The following is a 14,481-nucleotide window of genomic DNA, read 5'->3' on the forward strand; positions in this document are numbered from 1 at the left end:
GCAAACCTCATGTCTATACACGTATCAACAATGTTATCTTGCGGGCTATAATTCTTTGTTGGCTAATGGAATATATTCTAACACAATGCAACAGGAAGAGATACAATTGCCGCGCGATAATCGCCCGTATTGACCTCAGAGTGGAATTAACACTCCATTTATTGTTCAACAATCAAACTCAGATCCTATTCAATGTGTAGATACTATGTAAATGTAATGTAAACTAGGAATGCCCAAGCCTACTTCGATTTGTATAAATATATAGTGTAACTTGAAAACTTTGGTTTAGGCAGCAGTCTCAGATCTACGACTTTTTTTCAAAAAAGGCATAAACTTGATTAGTGGCACTTATAAACTTTTACAATATATAAAATATGTATAACTCACAAAAAGATAGCTTGTCTATTAAGATTGACGCCTCTTTGCCGTAAAGTAAGCCTCGTAAGCTGTCCCGAAGTTTCTTACATGTTACATTTTTAATAATGTTTCATATTATGGAAAAAAAATTCTCTCCAGGCTTGAAGTTTGACCTGGACACTCTCTTCATGAAGTTTATTTTAGAGGTGGACTCTTATGCGTTTATTTTTTTTAGTTTTGGATGAACACTAAAACCAGGGATTATTAATATTTCCCTTGCCCCTCGATCTAAACAAAAAAATCCATGCCAGAAGTGGGCACTTGGGTGGGGGATCAAATCTCCCGCCCTTGGTGTTAGATCCATAAACTGTAAAACTATTGAAGTTTCAACTGTTTACCTAAGAGTAACTATTTAATATAATGATAGTGTTTATAAATTTACACAAAGTTACGAAACGAAAAGTGTAACATCTATCCGTTTGTTTTCTAATTTCATAAGAACGTTACAAGTTTCCTGTCTCGAAGATTTATAACATCAAGGCAAGATCGAATAGGCATCTTCAAGGCAAACATGTTCCATATTAGATCGACATCAACACTTTCTATCAAGTGCGACAGTGATTACGTGATTAGGTATTAATCATAAAAAGCTATATTGCTATTTTAAGTCCGCCTGCCGGTGGTGAATGTTGATAATTCTCCACAACACAGCTATAATTAGGTACCACTGGTTACTAGCGCTTTTAAGTAAACATTATGTGTAATTTATCATATAACCTTCATTATAATGTGGTTTTTATACTCATACATAGTTTAATATCATAAATGTATTGGAGTGTAGGTGTTCTAGCCTTTGACAACTCTGTCAACGTCACATCGATTCGGAAAGAGCATGTACCCATGAGATAGCCCAGTGGATATGACCTCTGCCTCCGATTCCGGAGGGTGTGGGTTCAAATCCGGTTCGGGGCATGCACCTCCAACTTTTCAGTTGTGTGCATTTTAAGAAATTAAATATCACGTGTCTCAATCGGTGAAGGAAAACATCGTGAGGAAACCATACCAGAGAATTATCTTCATTCTCTGCGTGTGTGAAGTCTGCCAATCCGCATTGGGCCAGCGTGGTGGACTATTGGCCTAACCCCTCTCATTCTGAGAGGAGACTCGAGCTCAGCAGTGAGCCGAATATGGGTTGATGACGATGTACCCATGAGACACGTTGATTCTCTTTCTACAAACGCTAACGCTTCGAAAATTAAAACATGTATGGGAATAACATTTGCTATCGACAGGTCAAGTGATCAAGTTGTTGATCAGATCAGTCATTTCCAGTTTTTGAAGCGTAAGCGTTTGTAGAAATAGAATCGACGTGCCACATGGCTGCAGTTCCAGGTGTCGGCCTGGTTACGGTTAGGTGACGACGGGCTCACTATTCGCCGTCGCTCACGTCTTTTCACGTCCAAGAGCTGGTGGACATATTTGGGTTGGTATTTGAGGCAAGTTGAAAACTTGTCCTTTACTATATGTTTATGTCCTCTTCGACCTTTTCCATTAGACATTCGTAATGAGTCCTTAGAGCAAAGAGTGCATTTTTGAATCTATTAAGTGGAAGACACTGACACAGTCACAGGCAGAATAACACTAAAATATTTATTAAAATAATAATTCTACAACTCAACACCTGATTGAATTTGCAAATTCACAAATCAACCCGAAATAGGAATCAAAACTTGAACTTCCGCTAGAATCAACCGTCAAAGTAGGTTAATGATTTAATGATATGAAATAATTTCAAGCAATATTAATTATTACAAACCGTTTTGATTTTATAAGATAAATACTAAAGCAATTTTAACCAACGTTTAAGATACAAAGTCATTTAGCTCAAGGGTAGATACCGCGCTAACCTTAATGCCTCACTAACTGCACCTTGTTATAACAAACCCAAGAGAAGTAACCCATTACTAGACTCAAGTGCGCATAACATAGATAAGAAATGCTATGATTACCGATATGTTCTATCATTAAGTTATTGTTGTAGAGGATTTGCATAATTGCCGAATTCATGATCAATGTCAGTCATTGATGTTCACTTAACGGATAAAGAAGATTTTAATTATAAGGCAATTTTCAAACTACTACTGAAACAGTTTATAATCAAGGTGTTTGAACAGAAATAAATAAGAACTTAAGATTATTATGTAATTTATTAGTTTATGATTAGATACAGAACAAAAAACCATTATGCTTTATTTTTTTTCATGTGCGCCATACTAAATAATTAATAATGTCTCTGTAAATGTTTTAGTTAACTCAAAATAAAATATTTAATATCTAGCTTACCTGCGTGTTCCGTCAACTATTGCATATAAAAAAAAATAACAGGGTTGTAACGCTTACATTGGTTCGGGTGAGCTTTGAAGTTCGAATAAAATATAAACTTTGTGCAATTCTGGATAATTTTATCTAAACATAGAACAGTCAATATTCATGATTTGTGGGCTCTTTAGTAATAGATTAAAAAATACATTTTTCCCTAAAAAAAAATTGTCAGGGTTCGCTTACATTGGTTTGGGTGAACTTTGTAGTTCGAATAAAATATACATTTTGTGCAATTCTGGATAATTTTATCTATACATAGAACAATCAATATTCATGATTTTGTGGGCTCTTTGGAAATAGATTAAAAAATACAATTTTCCCTAGTGCTAAATGTGCTTTTTTCACTCTCGTATCCCACGATGACGGATGTTTTAAAGAATAGAAGTAAAAAATAAGGTACAGAAAATCGGAAATTCTACGCGAACAAAATCGCTGGCATCCTCTAGTCTTCGTTACCTTAAATGTATATTGAAAGGAACATTTGTAAATAATACGTGGATGTGAAAGATTGTTAAAATATTGACTATGCATGCTGAAGCTAATGTAATGCGGTTATTACGAACGTCCGCCGCCTTGGCAGTAATTGTTGAATCTGTTATTAAATTTCTGCGCTATTGTAGATCCTTCCTATCACATCCGCGCGGATGTTGTTACTGTTGTACTTCATGTAATGATAGTTTTAATACATCAATCAATTTATATAAGAAAACTGAAGTGCGGTCAAAATTCAATTCAAATGATGATCGGCTCAACACTCTCATGGGAACGGAGCAGTCGCTCCAGGTGCCAAATCCTAGAGGGCGCCTGAATGGTAAAGAACGTTATCACTCCAGAGACCAGAGTATGGTCGAGACCTGCACTCAGAATTGGTATTATTAGGAGCAAACAGGAGAGGCGTCATAATTGGATCTCGCTCGATTCTAAAATTTACTTCGGTTCGGCGCTCCTCTCCTGACTGAGATTTGGCAAATTTGTTGCAATTATCTATTCTGTGTACTATGAACAAACTAATTTGAATCTTATGTAGTTCTTTCCTCACTATTTTAGATTTATTTTAGTCCTACTAATACGACAGGTACAATATCGATATTTATCGCAGGGCAAGCAAAACTGGATGAAATACAAGCTTTGCTGTAATAGAAATACCAATTACAAATTACATTTTTATGAAGTAATTGAAATACTAATACAAAATACGTACGTATTTCAATTACGTATCTTAATTGAAAGTATTTCCAATACTGCCCAACCCTGCCTACACGCTGACGCTCTGGTACATGGATCAGTTTGAAGACACCATATTTCATATTCTAACAGAATGGAATGTTAGTCATTACATCAAAACATACAACAATACATTCCATACATTGTATTTATGTTTCCCAAATTCAAACAAAAGATTCCCACAGTTAACAACACGATCCGCAGTGTCAATCATTGAGACGAGATGACTGTCGTTCGTCGCAGATCAGCGATTAGGTCCAAGGCGGCGTGTGTCGACAATAAACGCGAATCATTAATTTCGGTGTCAACGTCTTCGACGCTCGCATGTACGGAACCCGGCCAAGGTGTGTGGTGGCATTTATCTACAATCATAGGGTATACGGTGTATCATTTTTATACCCACAACAGTACGTCCTATGGAGAGGGTGTATGTTTTTGACGGCCTCCGTGACGCAGTGCTATGCGCGATGAATATACAAGACGGAGGTCCGACGGACGGTTGGATCCTGGCTTATTTGGTCCAGGTCTGGCTGGTGGGGTACTTCGGCCGTGGTTAGTTACCACCCGGCAAGGACGTTCCGCGAAGCGATTTAGCGTTCCGGTACAATGTCGTGTGGAAATCAAAAGGGGTGCGGATTTTCATCCTACTTCTTACAAGTTACCCCGCTTCCATTTTAGATTGAATCATTACTTACTATTTTTCTCAAATTTGTATAGAATAAAAAAATATATGAGTTTGGAGTGAGAAGATTATACTTATCTTGAAATCGCAGAACTTTACATGCATTTCTTAAGAATCGAAGATTTTATATTGTGAATGCAATGTTTATGGTTTAAAACAGATTAAGAGTGATCTGAAATCGTGTGTAATGTACCTACAAACATTTGGAGATATTTCTAATAAAGCATAATTGGCCATGTTTGTAAATATTTATACAGTTATTTCGACACATATTTTGAATTTTGGCAATGTTATTAAGCAAATTATGCGTGATGAATATGTTAAATAAAAATAAGAAAAAGCGATATATACAAATATACGTGTAATAAATACATATACCTAAATCATATTCAACAATATAACAACAGAGTACGCAAATTGCAATCATTAATGCAAAAACAATTGCCGTAACTCGTAATTAAGTAGTTACAATGACAGAAGGAGGATTGTCCCGCGAACGATCTTCGCATCGCGTGTCTGTGTGTCACGATCCCGCTTCTGAATCGCTTGTGTAATGTTCACGGACAATTAACTGGTAGATATGTTTTTTGAACGCTCCAAGATTGGGGAGTTGGTATTCTAGTAGTAGAGCTTTTTGTGACAGAGCTCATCTCAGGAAGTACTACACACACTTATTTCTGCCACCAAGCAGTACTCTGAATGATTATGATTATGTCCTAAAACACGGCCTCATCTTATAAAGCAACATGTTTGATATCGACAATACAATTTAACATTAAATACTTAATTCAATCAGTCACGAAAAAACTTCGTTGAAATGAATTTAATGAAAATGAAAAATTATAAAATTAAGTAGTTACAATAGGCTACCTTATCAAGAAGCAATCTCTCCCAGGTAAATTTAAAGTTTCTTTTCCAATATCAACGTGTATCAATACATCATACATACGAGTATAAAAATAAATTTGAATGGAACTTTTACTGGAAGATAAAGTAGCGTATAGAACTACATAGTATTACTATTTATCTACATTTTATCAAGAAAAAATACATGGTTTTCGCGAGATTTGTGAAAAACAGAATTTCACGTGAACGAAGTCACGGGCGTCCATTAGTCATCAATATAAATATTTGTAAATCGTGCGAATTCCACCACCAAATAATTTTCGTAAAGCTTCCGTCACAGCTTTAGTGACAAATAAATTAAAAAAACTAAATAAACTAAAAAAAAATTTCGAAAAACTAGGATTTCCGTCACAGCTTTAGTGATAAATAAATAGGTAAAAAAAATTTCAATGTTTGGTTTCACCTAAAATGAATATTGTTCGATTGTTATCTCACATTTCGTAACTTTATTAGCATTTACTCTTAATAACTACATTCAGTACGAGACATTAATTTCGTAACGCATTGTTCAGCTTTCTTTACTTTCGTCCACAGTTTACCCACATTAATATTAGGCAACTTATGTAACAAATAAAGTATTGTATGGGCGTGGGTAAAAAAATTCAATGTCTCGCCGCTTGAGAGGTATTAGATGTTTGTTGTTATACGGTATTGTTTCAATCTTGGACTCTTCGGGCGTCTTCTTCTGAAAATCTCCGAATGTCATTAATTTAGCTAATATCACGACTTTTATGCCAGAAATTCTTTCAATAATAATAGAAAAATGCCGATATCTTCAGATAGTCTTATCGAATGTTATGAATAAACCGCAATAGAATCTGCTTTTCCAGAAATAACGACGCTGCAGATAGACAAACAGATACACCGACAGACATATCACACTTATAACACCTCTCATTTTAACAGTAAGTTACGAGTAAGATGGTTATCCTGCAACCAAAGTAAAACTTTGCCGTAGTTCCATTCCACAAGGAGGCGACAAAGTTAAAAGCTAATAAACTATAACATTTGATGGCGTCGAGAGATTGTGAAACACACTTTCTCTAGTTTACCAGGTTCTCGATGACGTATTTAATGTGACTCAGACGGGCTTTTAAAATATATTTTGTTTATAATAAACATTAAACAATATTTTAGGCGATAGTTTTTCCCTATTAATTCGCAATTATAACTCTTTCAGCGTCAAACTGCATGCCAGCTGTAACAGAAAACATCAAAGCACTATGAATATTAAAAATAATTAAGCGCAAATAGTATCTAAGTAATAATTTTTATAATTAATTGAATTATTAATAAAAATTTTACTCAATTAATCAGACAAGCCTATAAGAAAATTAAACGAATTTTACCAAAAAATCAATGCGGCAATTACAATCAATTCAGTGCGGCTTGCACTGAAAATAATACAAATTATTACGACAAATTGCATCAAGTGAAAATTGTTATTACATGATTAATATCATCGTTCCGATTGTATATAATTAAAGAAACAATAACGAAGTGTTTTGTTACGGCGGTAAACAACTAATTACAAGACGTGTCATTACAACACAACGTCGAAGTTAAAAAAGTATACTTCCATCAAATAGACCGCGGTTTCACCCGCCTAAGGATAAAGTATAATAGGGTACTTAAAAATAACGTGATTTCTATTGGTAAAACAATTTTTGAAACAATGTCCACTTATTCGCAACATTCGTACATGATACGCTGCGGGTAGATAGACATACATAGTATAAACCCTGGTGCACTTGAATTTTAAGTTTTCGCCCAATGATTATCACCATAACCTAATAATATTATTACCTGACGTTTCGAAAGTGTTTGTAGGTAACTAAGCCTAATTGAAATGACTGAATGAATTTTGACTTTCACTTTATATTTTCTTAACTTGGACTTTATGTCGTCATGATAATTGTAATCAGTTGTTTACAACGAAGTTATTTATTTATTTAGAGCTGCGAACGCGAATGACGGAATAAACACTCGTTGACCTCCAAAAAAATCCCCAAAGGAAATGCGGATATATACATCCATTAAACTAGTTACGCTTGTATAAATATATTAAATAAATACAATTATCCAAAAATAAACTGTTGAAATTGAGGTGAAATTTATTACCCGATTAATGTAATTCTATTTCACTTGACGCAACATTATCGAAGGAATAAGGACGATGCGTTGCGTCAAAAACAATGAAGCGCATTACATCAAGTGCGTCACCGCTCTACATGGCATCGGGGCTGCATGCGCCATGCGCCGGTCAGCGGCCGCGCGAAAGTGATGCAAGTGATGCATGCATTCACGCGTGCACGTCGCGTGCCTGACTTTTATCTGCGTTTTTGTGCATACTGCCGTGATTAGGAGACAGTCATGTAATTAATGTTTTATTCATTAGTACATACATTAAATCTGATTTACGACTAGTTAATTAAATGACAGTTTGGATGTTTTTATAACTGTCACTTGCAAGTAATTTGTTGTAAGATTTTAGCTATTCGTCGTAATTTTACCGGGTAAAATGCATACCAAATTACATATGATTATTTTTAAAAAGTGTATTGAGCTATTTGACTAATTTTATGATTCAGTAAAAAAGATAAGCTATTTCTGTACGCTTATCTCTGTAATAGTTTTATGTAAATATCGCGATTTAGCTTTTAGAAAAAATTATAAAAAACGAGGCACAGGGGCAATGAAGCACCACCAATTTCTCCATTCCAGTCTGCTTCTGAAAATATCTTCGAAGAATTAAATTGTATTTCATATTTTGAATCAGGACTCGAATCTGGGATTTCGCGAGCTATATCAAGAACTTGAGTGATTTGAGATTCTAGGACCTCACGAGTGGTAGACGTAGCGTACTGATGGTATTTATAAATAAGTTAAGTTTCTAATAGAGAAACACAAGAAATGAGACAATCACACTAATTTTCTTCTTTTACAGTGTAAGTGTAAATTGTTGTTATTGTAAAATTGTTGTTATTGTAAAATTGTTGTTAGTGTTAAAATTGTTTCCTCAATCGCACCGATCCACATGTCATAATACAACTATTATTCAACTATGAATGACAGATGTAACGTAATTTTATCACTTTACCGGAGACGAAACGAAAGTTCGTTTCGTATATTTTGATAGTGAAAGTTAACCAATGGGACGAGTTACCGGCTGATTTATTAATACGAGTCGAATGTAAAATAGAGGCTCTAACTGTTTACGCATTATTAACTGGTAGCCGTTAATTAAACAATTATAATTAGTTAGACATTTTTTTTTATTTTTGATTTGTGAACGTATAAAAAAATAGAAGCAGCAGTATGTTAAGGTTAACAATGTTTCTACAGTTTACAATCTCGCGAGATAGATTATAATCTAACAGTATTTACAAATAGTCTAACTTTCAAAAGTGCTTGTAAACCTAGCCTATTTGAAGTAAATTATATAATGATTTATTCATTTTGCTATTATCCGCGAAAAGCTCACGAACCCAAGCGACAGCGTCACCCAGGTCACGTGCATTTTTAAAACGTTGTAGAGTCAACATATTTTTTTTTTATTTTTTTTTTATTCTTTACAAGTTAGCCCTTGACTACAATCTCACCTGATGGTATGTGATGATGCAGTCGTCTAAGATGGTAGCGGGCTAACTTGTTAGGAGGAGGATGGAAATCCACACCCCTTTCGGTTTCTACACGACATTGTACCGGGACGCTAAATCGCTTGACGATACGTCTTTGCCGGTAGGGTGGTAACTAGCCACGGCCGTAGCCTCCCACCAGCCAGACCTGGACCAATTAAGAAAATCTCAATCTGCCCAGCCGGGGATCGAACCCAGGACCTCCGTTTTGTAAATCCACCGCGCATACCACTGCGCCACGGAGGTCGTCGTCGTCTCCTGAGGATGTCGGGGTGAAACGTACGTAGAGAGTATTTTGTCGGACCTGGGTGACGTTGTCGCATGGGTTCGTCGACTTTTCGCGGATGATAGCAAAATAAATAAATCATTATATCATCATGATGAACTTCCGCAAAGTAACGCCTGCTTCTATCCAATATTTAAAGTAAAAGCAAGTTTTTAAAAAGAGCAACTATTGAGTTTCTTGCCGGTTTCTTCTCAGCAGAATCTGCCTTCCGAACCGGTGGTAGAATCTTTACAAATAGTCAACTGACGTATCAAAAGTGCTTGTATACTGTGAATTTTTGATTTTTTTTTGATTTAACTAATTTAGATTTTTTTTTGGTTGCAGTGAGCGAGGATGCGAGGCGTGTGGTGGAGCGCGTTGGCGCTGCTGCTACTGGCAGTGGCCACGGACGCCATCAGAGCTGCACAGGTAAGCCTTTATAACTCAGTAGTAGAACCATCGTCAGACTTATCGATCATCATCGTCAGACTTGTCGATCATCATCGTCAGACTTATCGATCATCATCGTCAGACTTATCGATCATCATTGTCAGACTTATCGATCATCATCGTCAGACTTATCGATCATCATCGTCAGACTTATCGATCATCATCGTCAGAATTATCAATCATCATCGATAACTTATTGATTTATTTATTTACTAGCGGACGCCCGCAACGTCCTCCGCGTCTTGTCCAATTTTTCACAAATCGGGAACCATGGATTCTTCTGGTATGTGTTTTGGTATCGTGTTAGTAACTTTAAAGCGCTTGATAAAACACAGTATTTTAAAATCATAGAAAGACGGTTAATTTTATTTATATGTATTGTTAGGTTTCCGTAGAATTATATGTCTACTAAATAACTGTTATATGTACTTTCAATTCTAAAAGTGTTATTTTTGATTCTTATTTAATAAAAAGATGGTCAATTGATGTCGACCAATCAGTGAGCACGAACAATCGCAGACGTCGACCAATCACGGCCGACCAACTGTAGGAAAAGGTCGGTAGGGGGGTACGACGACTGCGGTCGAGTCGGGCATTCAGTCTTGAGATTTTGCAGTGATTACTAAAAAGTGTTACTAAGTTAAGATAAGTGAATAAATAGTAAATTTGTTATTGTGCACTACGACGTTTTACTTCCACACTGGCCTGAACCTTACAGTTCAGAAGTGGGATAATCAAGAAAATTTACATTTTCTTGCTACGTCCACGCGCTCGGAAAAACGTAAGTACTTGCATTCTAACTTAAAAATAAAAGCATTGTCTACCTAAGCAAAATAATAAACTAAGTGTAACTCGAAGGTAATAAATCCAATACAATTTACTAACGCATGAAAAATAAGGCTTTCAAAAGAGGAAATTTATAGTCAATTCAATGTTAGATGTGGTCAACAATGAACGATTAGTTAAACCAATTATACTTAAATATCGTCTAAATACGTACAATGTCGAGTTGTCTGTTCAGAAAGTGTAAAAACTATAGATATACATACGTATATAATGGAAGTAAAGACAAGATTGTGCATGTGTTCAGTCAGTGTTGTAGCCTATTATTCGGATCACCTTTTGCGGTGATTTTGTAGGGTCAATAGTATAAAATTATCATTGAATGAATCACAAAAATAAATTCAACTCGATTTGGTGTTAATATGAGATTCTTTTTTTTTATTATTTATATTTATATATTTTAATTCTTCTGGATACTTTAGTTTTTTTTTTTATATACACTTTTTTTTTATTTTTTATTTATTGGATATTTTTTTTTGTTTACATTTTTAAAATCTAAGAAAGATTACCACGTGTTAAAAAAAAAAAATATATTACTAACCGTATTTATTCAAACTTATAGATAATCGAAAATAGGTATCAGAACTTTTAAAATAGTACGAATTTTTTATTTTTATATATATAAAATTCTAAGCTGGGTTCTTGAAAGTTTCAGATAATGGAAAATGATACCGAGTATACCCAAGGTAAAGGGCCTAAAAGAAAAAAAAAACTCCAGGTGGGGAGTTAAGGCAAAGGACAGAATCCCTAGGTGGAGGGATGATGTCAAGGAAGGATACCCTAGGTGATATATGCAATGGGTGAGACCCCAGGTGGGGGGGTCTCATCTAAAGAGGGGTGAGGCTCCAGGTGGGGAGTCTCATCTAAGGAGGGGTGAGGCCTCAGGTGGGGGGTCTCATCTAAGGAGGGGTGAGGCTCCAGGTGGGGAGTCTCATCTAAGGAGGGGTGAGGCCCCAGGTGGGGGGTCTCATCTAAGGAGGTTGTGAGGCTCCAGGTGGGGAGTCTCACCTAACGAGGGGTGAGGCCCCAGGTGGGGGGTCTCATCTAAGGAACTCAATCCCAGGTGGGGGGTTGAGGTTACAGTTTAGAAAAGAACCGGAACATGTAAATGGAGGAGGAAATATGTCTGATATGGATGGTTGTACAGGAGAGTCAAGGAAAGAATCTAGTAGAAGGAACAGAAAATCACGGTCAAAGCGACGTCACGCTGAAACTGAAAACAATGAAACAAGCGATTCTTCGAGTTCAGTCGGCAAGTCGCCGCCTCCAAAAAGGTCGAAAACGTTAAGACGTAAGGATGAATATATGATGGATAAATTTTTAGCTATTTTAGAAAAAGTTAAGAGTTCGGATAAACCTAAAATAACGTTTAATACGAATGTGGTACCGGAGTTCGACCCTTGGTCTAACGACCAATCTATTTTAACTTGGATCAATAAAGTGGAGGAGTGTGCCGAAATATATGGTTGGGAATAAAGAAAATCGAACGAAAATCATACACTACTCATTGCCTAAATTAACCGTCGTAGCCAGAACATGGTATCAGGGTTTAACTTCGATACTACATACGTGGCTGGAATGGAAAAAGAAATTAATAGAATCTTTCCCATGTAAAGAGGATTATGCCGAACTCTTAACCGAAATGTTGTCTAAAAGGGTAAAATATGGTGAGTCATTAGAACATTAATACTACGCAAAGGTCAATTTGCTAAATAGGTGCAAAATATCCAGAAAACAGGCAACATGTCTGTTACATGGTGTAGAGGATCGAGCTATAAAAGTAGGCGCACAAGCAGCTCAATGTCGGGAACCAGAACAGGTACTTAAATATTTTAAAACTGTTAATTTAGGTATATGCAGGGATCTTGACAATATGCGGAAAGGTAGATACGCAGTCAACACAAATAAAGCAGATTCTTCTAAATCAGGTAATTATTTTAATCAGTTAATTCGGTGTTCATCATCGGGTAAATGCCATAATTGCGACGAGGTAGGTCACCGCAGCTTTAAGTGCGAAAAACCTCCCTCCAGGTGCACGGCGTGCAATCGATTCGGTCACCTTACTTCGAACTGTTACAAGAACGTGGGAAGATCTACAATTGAGACTAAGACTACGGCTACTTCGGGTAACGATCTTAATCACAAGCAGATCTCAGAAGTAATGACTGAAGATGTTGGAATTAATAAATATGTCATGGACATCACTGTCAACGGATTAACGGCCATTCCTTCACTGAAAGACCAGACATCTTGATAATTAAAACCCCAGAGGAAATTAAATTTCAAAGGATCGTCCCAAATATGCGCGCAGTGCAAATTTCCACTGGTTATCCTATGCTAGATTGTGTAGTATATTTAAAAGAGGACCATAAATAAAATACTATTGGAAGCTAAAATTAAGTATGCCATCGTTTACATGGACGATATATTATTGATCAAATCAAAGAACTTGGAAGGTTTACAGAGACTGGAAGCAGTATTACAGGTACTAAAGCAAGGTGAGTTAACTTTAAAGCTTAGTAAGTGACATTTCTTTCTTGATACTATAGACTTCCTGGGATTTGGCCTGGTAGTAGAAAAATAGAAGCTGTCGACAATTTCTCGGACTTTCAGGTTTTTTTAGACGCTTTATTAAAGGATATGCAATCCTTACTGCACTATTAACAGATTTGTTGCAGAAAAATGTAGCATGGTCGTGGAACAATGATGCTCAACAAGCATTCGAAAAAGTCAAAGAGTTGCTAACAGTTCGACCTATTCTTGCGCTGTGTGACCCCAAGGCAGATGTAGAACTACACACAGATGCATGTAAGGTAGGTCTAGCAGGTACATTGCTTCAACGGAACTCCAATAGTGTATTGCAACCTGTGTCGTACTTTAGCCGAAAGACGACAAGCGACGAACGTAAGCTACACTCTTATGAGTTGGAGACGTTAGCGGTTATCGCCTCGTTAAACAGGTTCAGGGTGTATCTTATAGGAATACCTTTTAAAATTTACACGGACTGTAACGCGCTTAGAACAACGTTAACCAAAAGGGACTTGATACCCCGGATATCTCGCTGGTGGATCCAGCTACAGGAGTACGACTGCACTATAGAATATCGTCCCGGAACTCGCATGATGCACGCAGACGCCCTTAGCAGAAACCCGATAAATAACACAGTGAGTGAAGAGCATGTTCTAGATGTCTTAGCAATCGAAAAATCGAACTATGATTGGATATCAACGGTGCCGTCTGCTGATGATCCATCTATTGAAAAAGCCACGGATGTTTACAAAAATTATAAACTCAAACGACAGAGTTTATCGTATAGTAGGAGAAGAGATAAAATGGTTACCTCGAGGCGTGAGATGGCAGGTTTTGAAGATGAATCATGTTGATGACCTAGGTCATTGGGGGTTCAAGAAAACTTTGCACCGCATTAAAGAACATTTTTGGTTCCCAAAAATGCGCAGGTTCGTAAAAAAATATGTCGCCTCCTGTTTAGAGTACGCCCATCATAAAGCTCCTGGTGGTAAACACGAAGGGATGTATATATAAAAAGTAACCAAACCTTTTCATACTGTGCATGCAGATCATTTGGGACCCTTCATCAGAAGTAAGAAAGGGAACTGCTACTTGCTAGTAATTATCGATGGCTTCACAAAATACGTTATCATTAATGCAGTCAAAAATACTAAATCTATCACTTCAATACGGGTGATGAAGCAATATATAAGTTATTTTGGAGT

The 14,481-nt window shown here is 36.4% G+C and overlaps 1 protein-coding gene across 14 annotated transcripts in view; it reads left to right on the forward strand.

Annotated features, from left to right (window-relative positions):
• Positions 1–14,481, forward strand: part of LOC112047618 (mucin-17) — a 107,354-nt gene that overhangs the window by 13,622 nt on the left and 79,251 nt on the right. For all 14 annotated transcript variants that reach the window (XM_052882069.1, XM_052882076.1, XM_052882068.1 and 11 more), the window contains one exon: positions 9,800–9,883. In XM_052882069.1, the coding sequence (XP_052738029.1) occupies positions 9,809–9,883 (75 nt within the window). In that variant the 5' untranslated portion in view covers positions 9,800–9,808. The remainder of the gene's footprint in view (positions 1–9,799; positions 9,884–14,481) is intronic.

This window comes from Bicyclus anynana, chromosome 6 (assembly GCF_947172395.1).
Source record: "Bicyclus anynana chromosome 6, ilBicAnyn1.1, whole genome shotgun sequence".
NCBI classification, from domain to species: domain Eukaryota; kingdom Metazoa; phylum Arthropoda; class Insecta; order Lepidoptera; family Nymphalidae; genus Bicyclus; species Bicyclus anynana.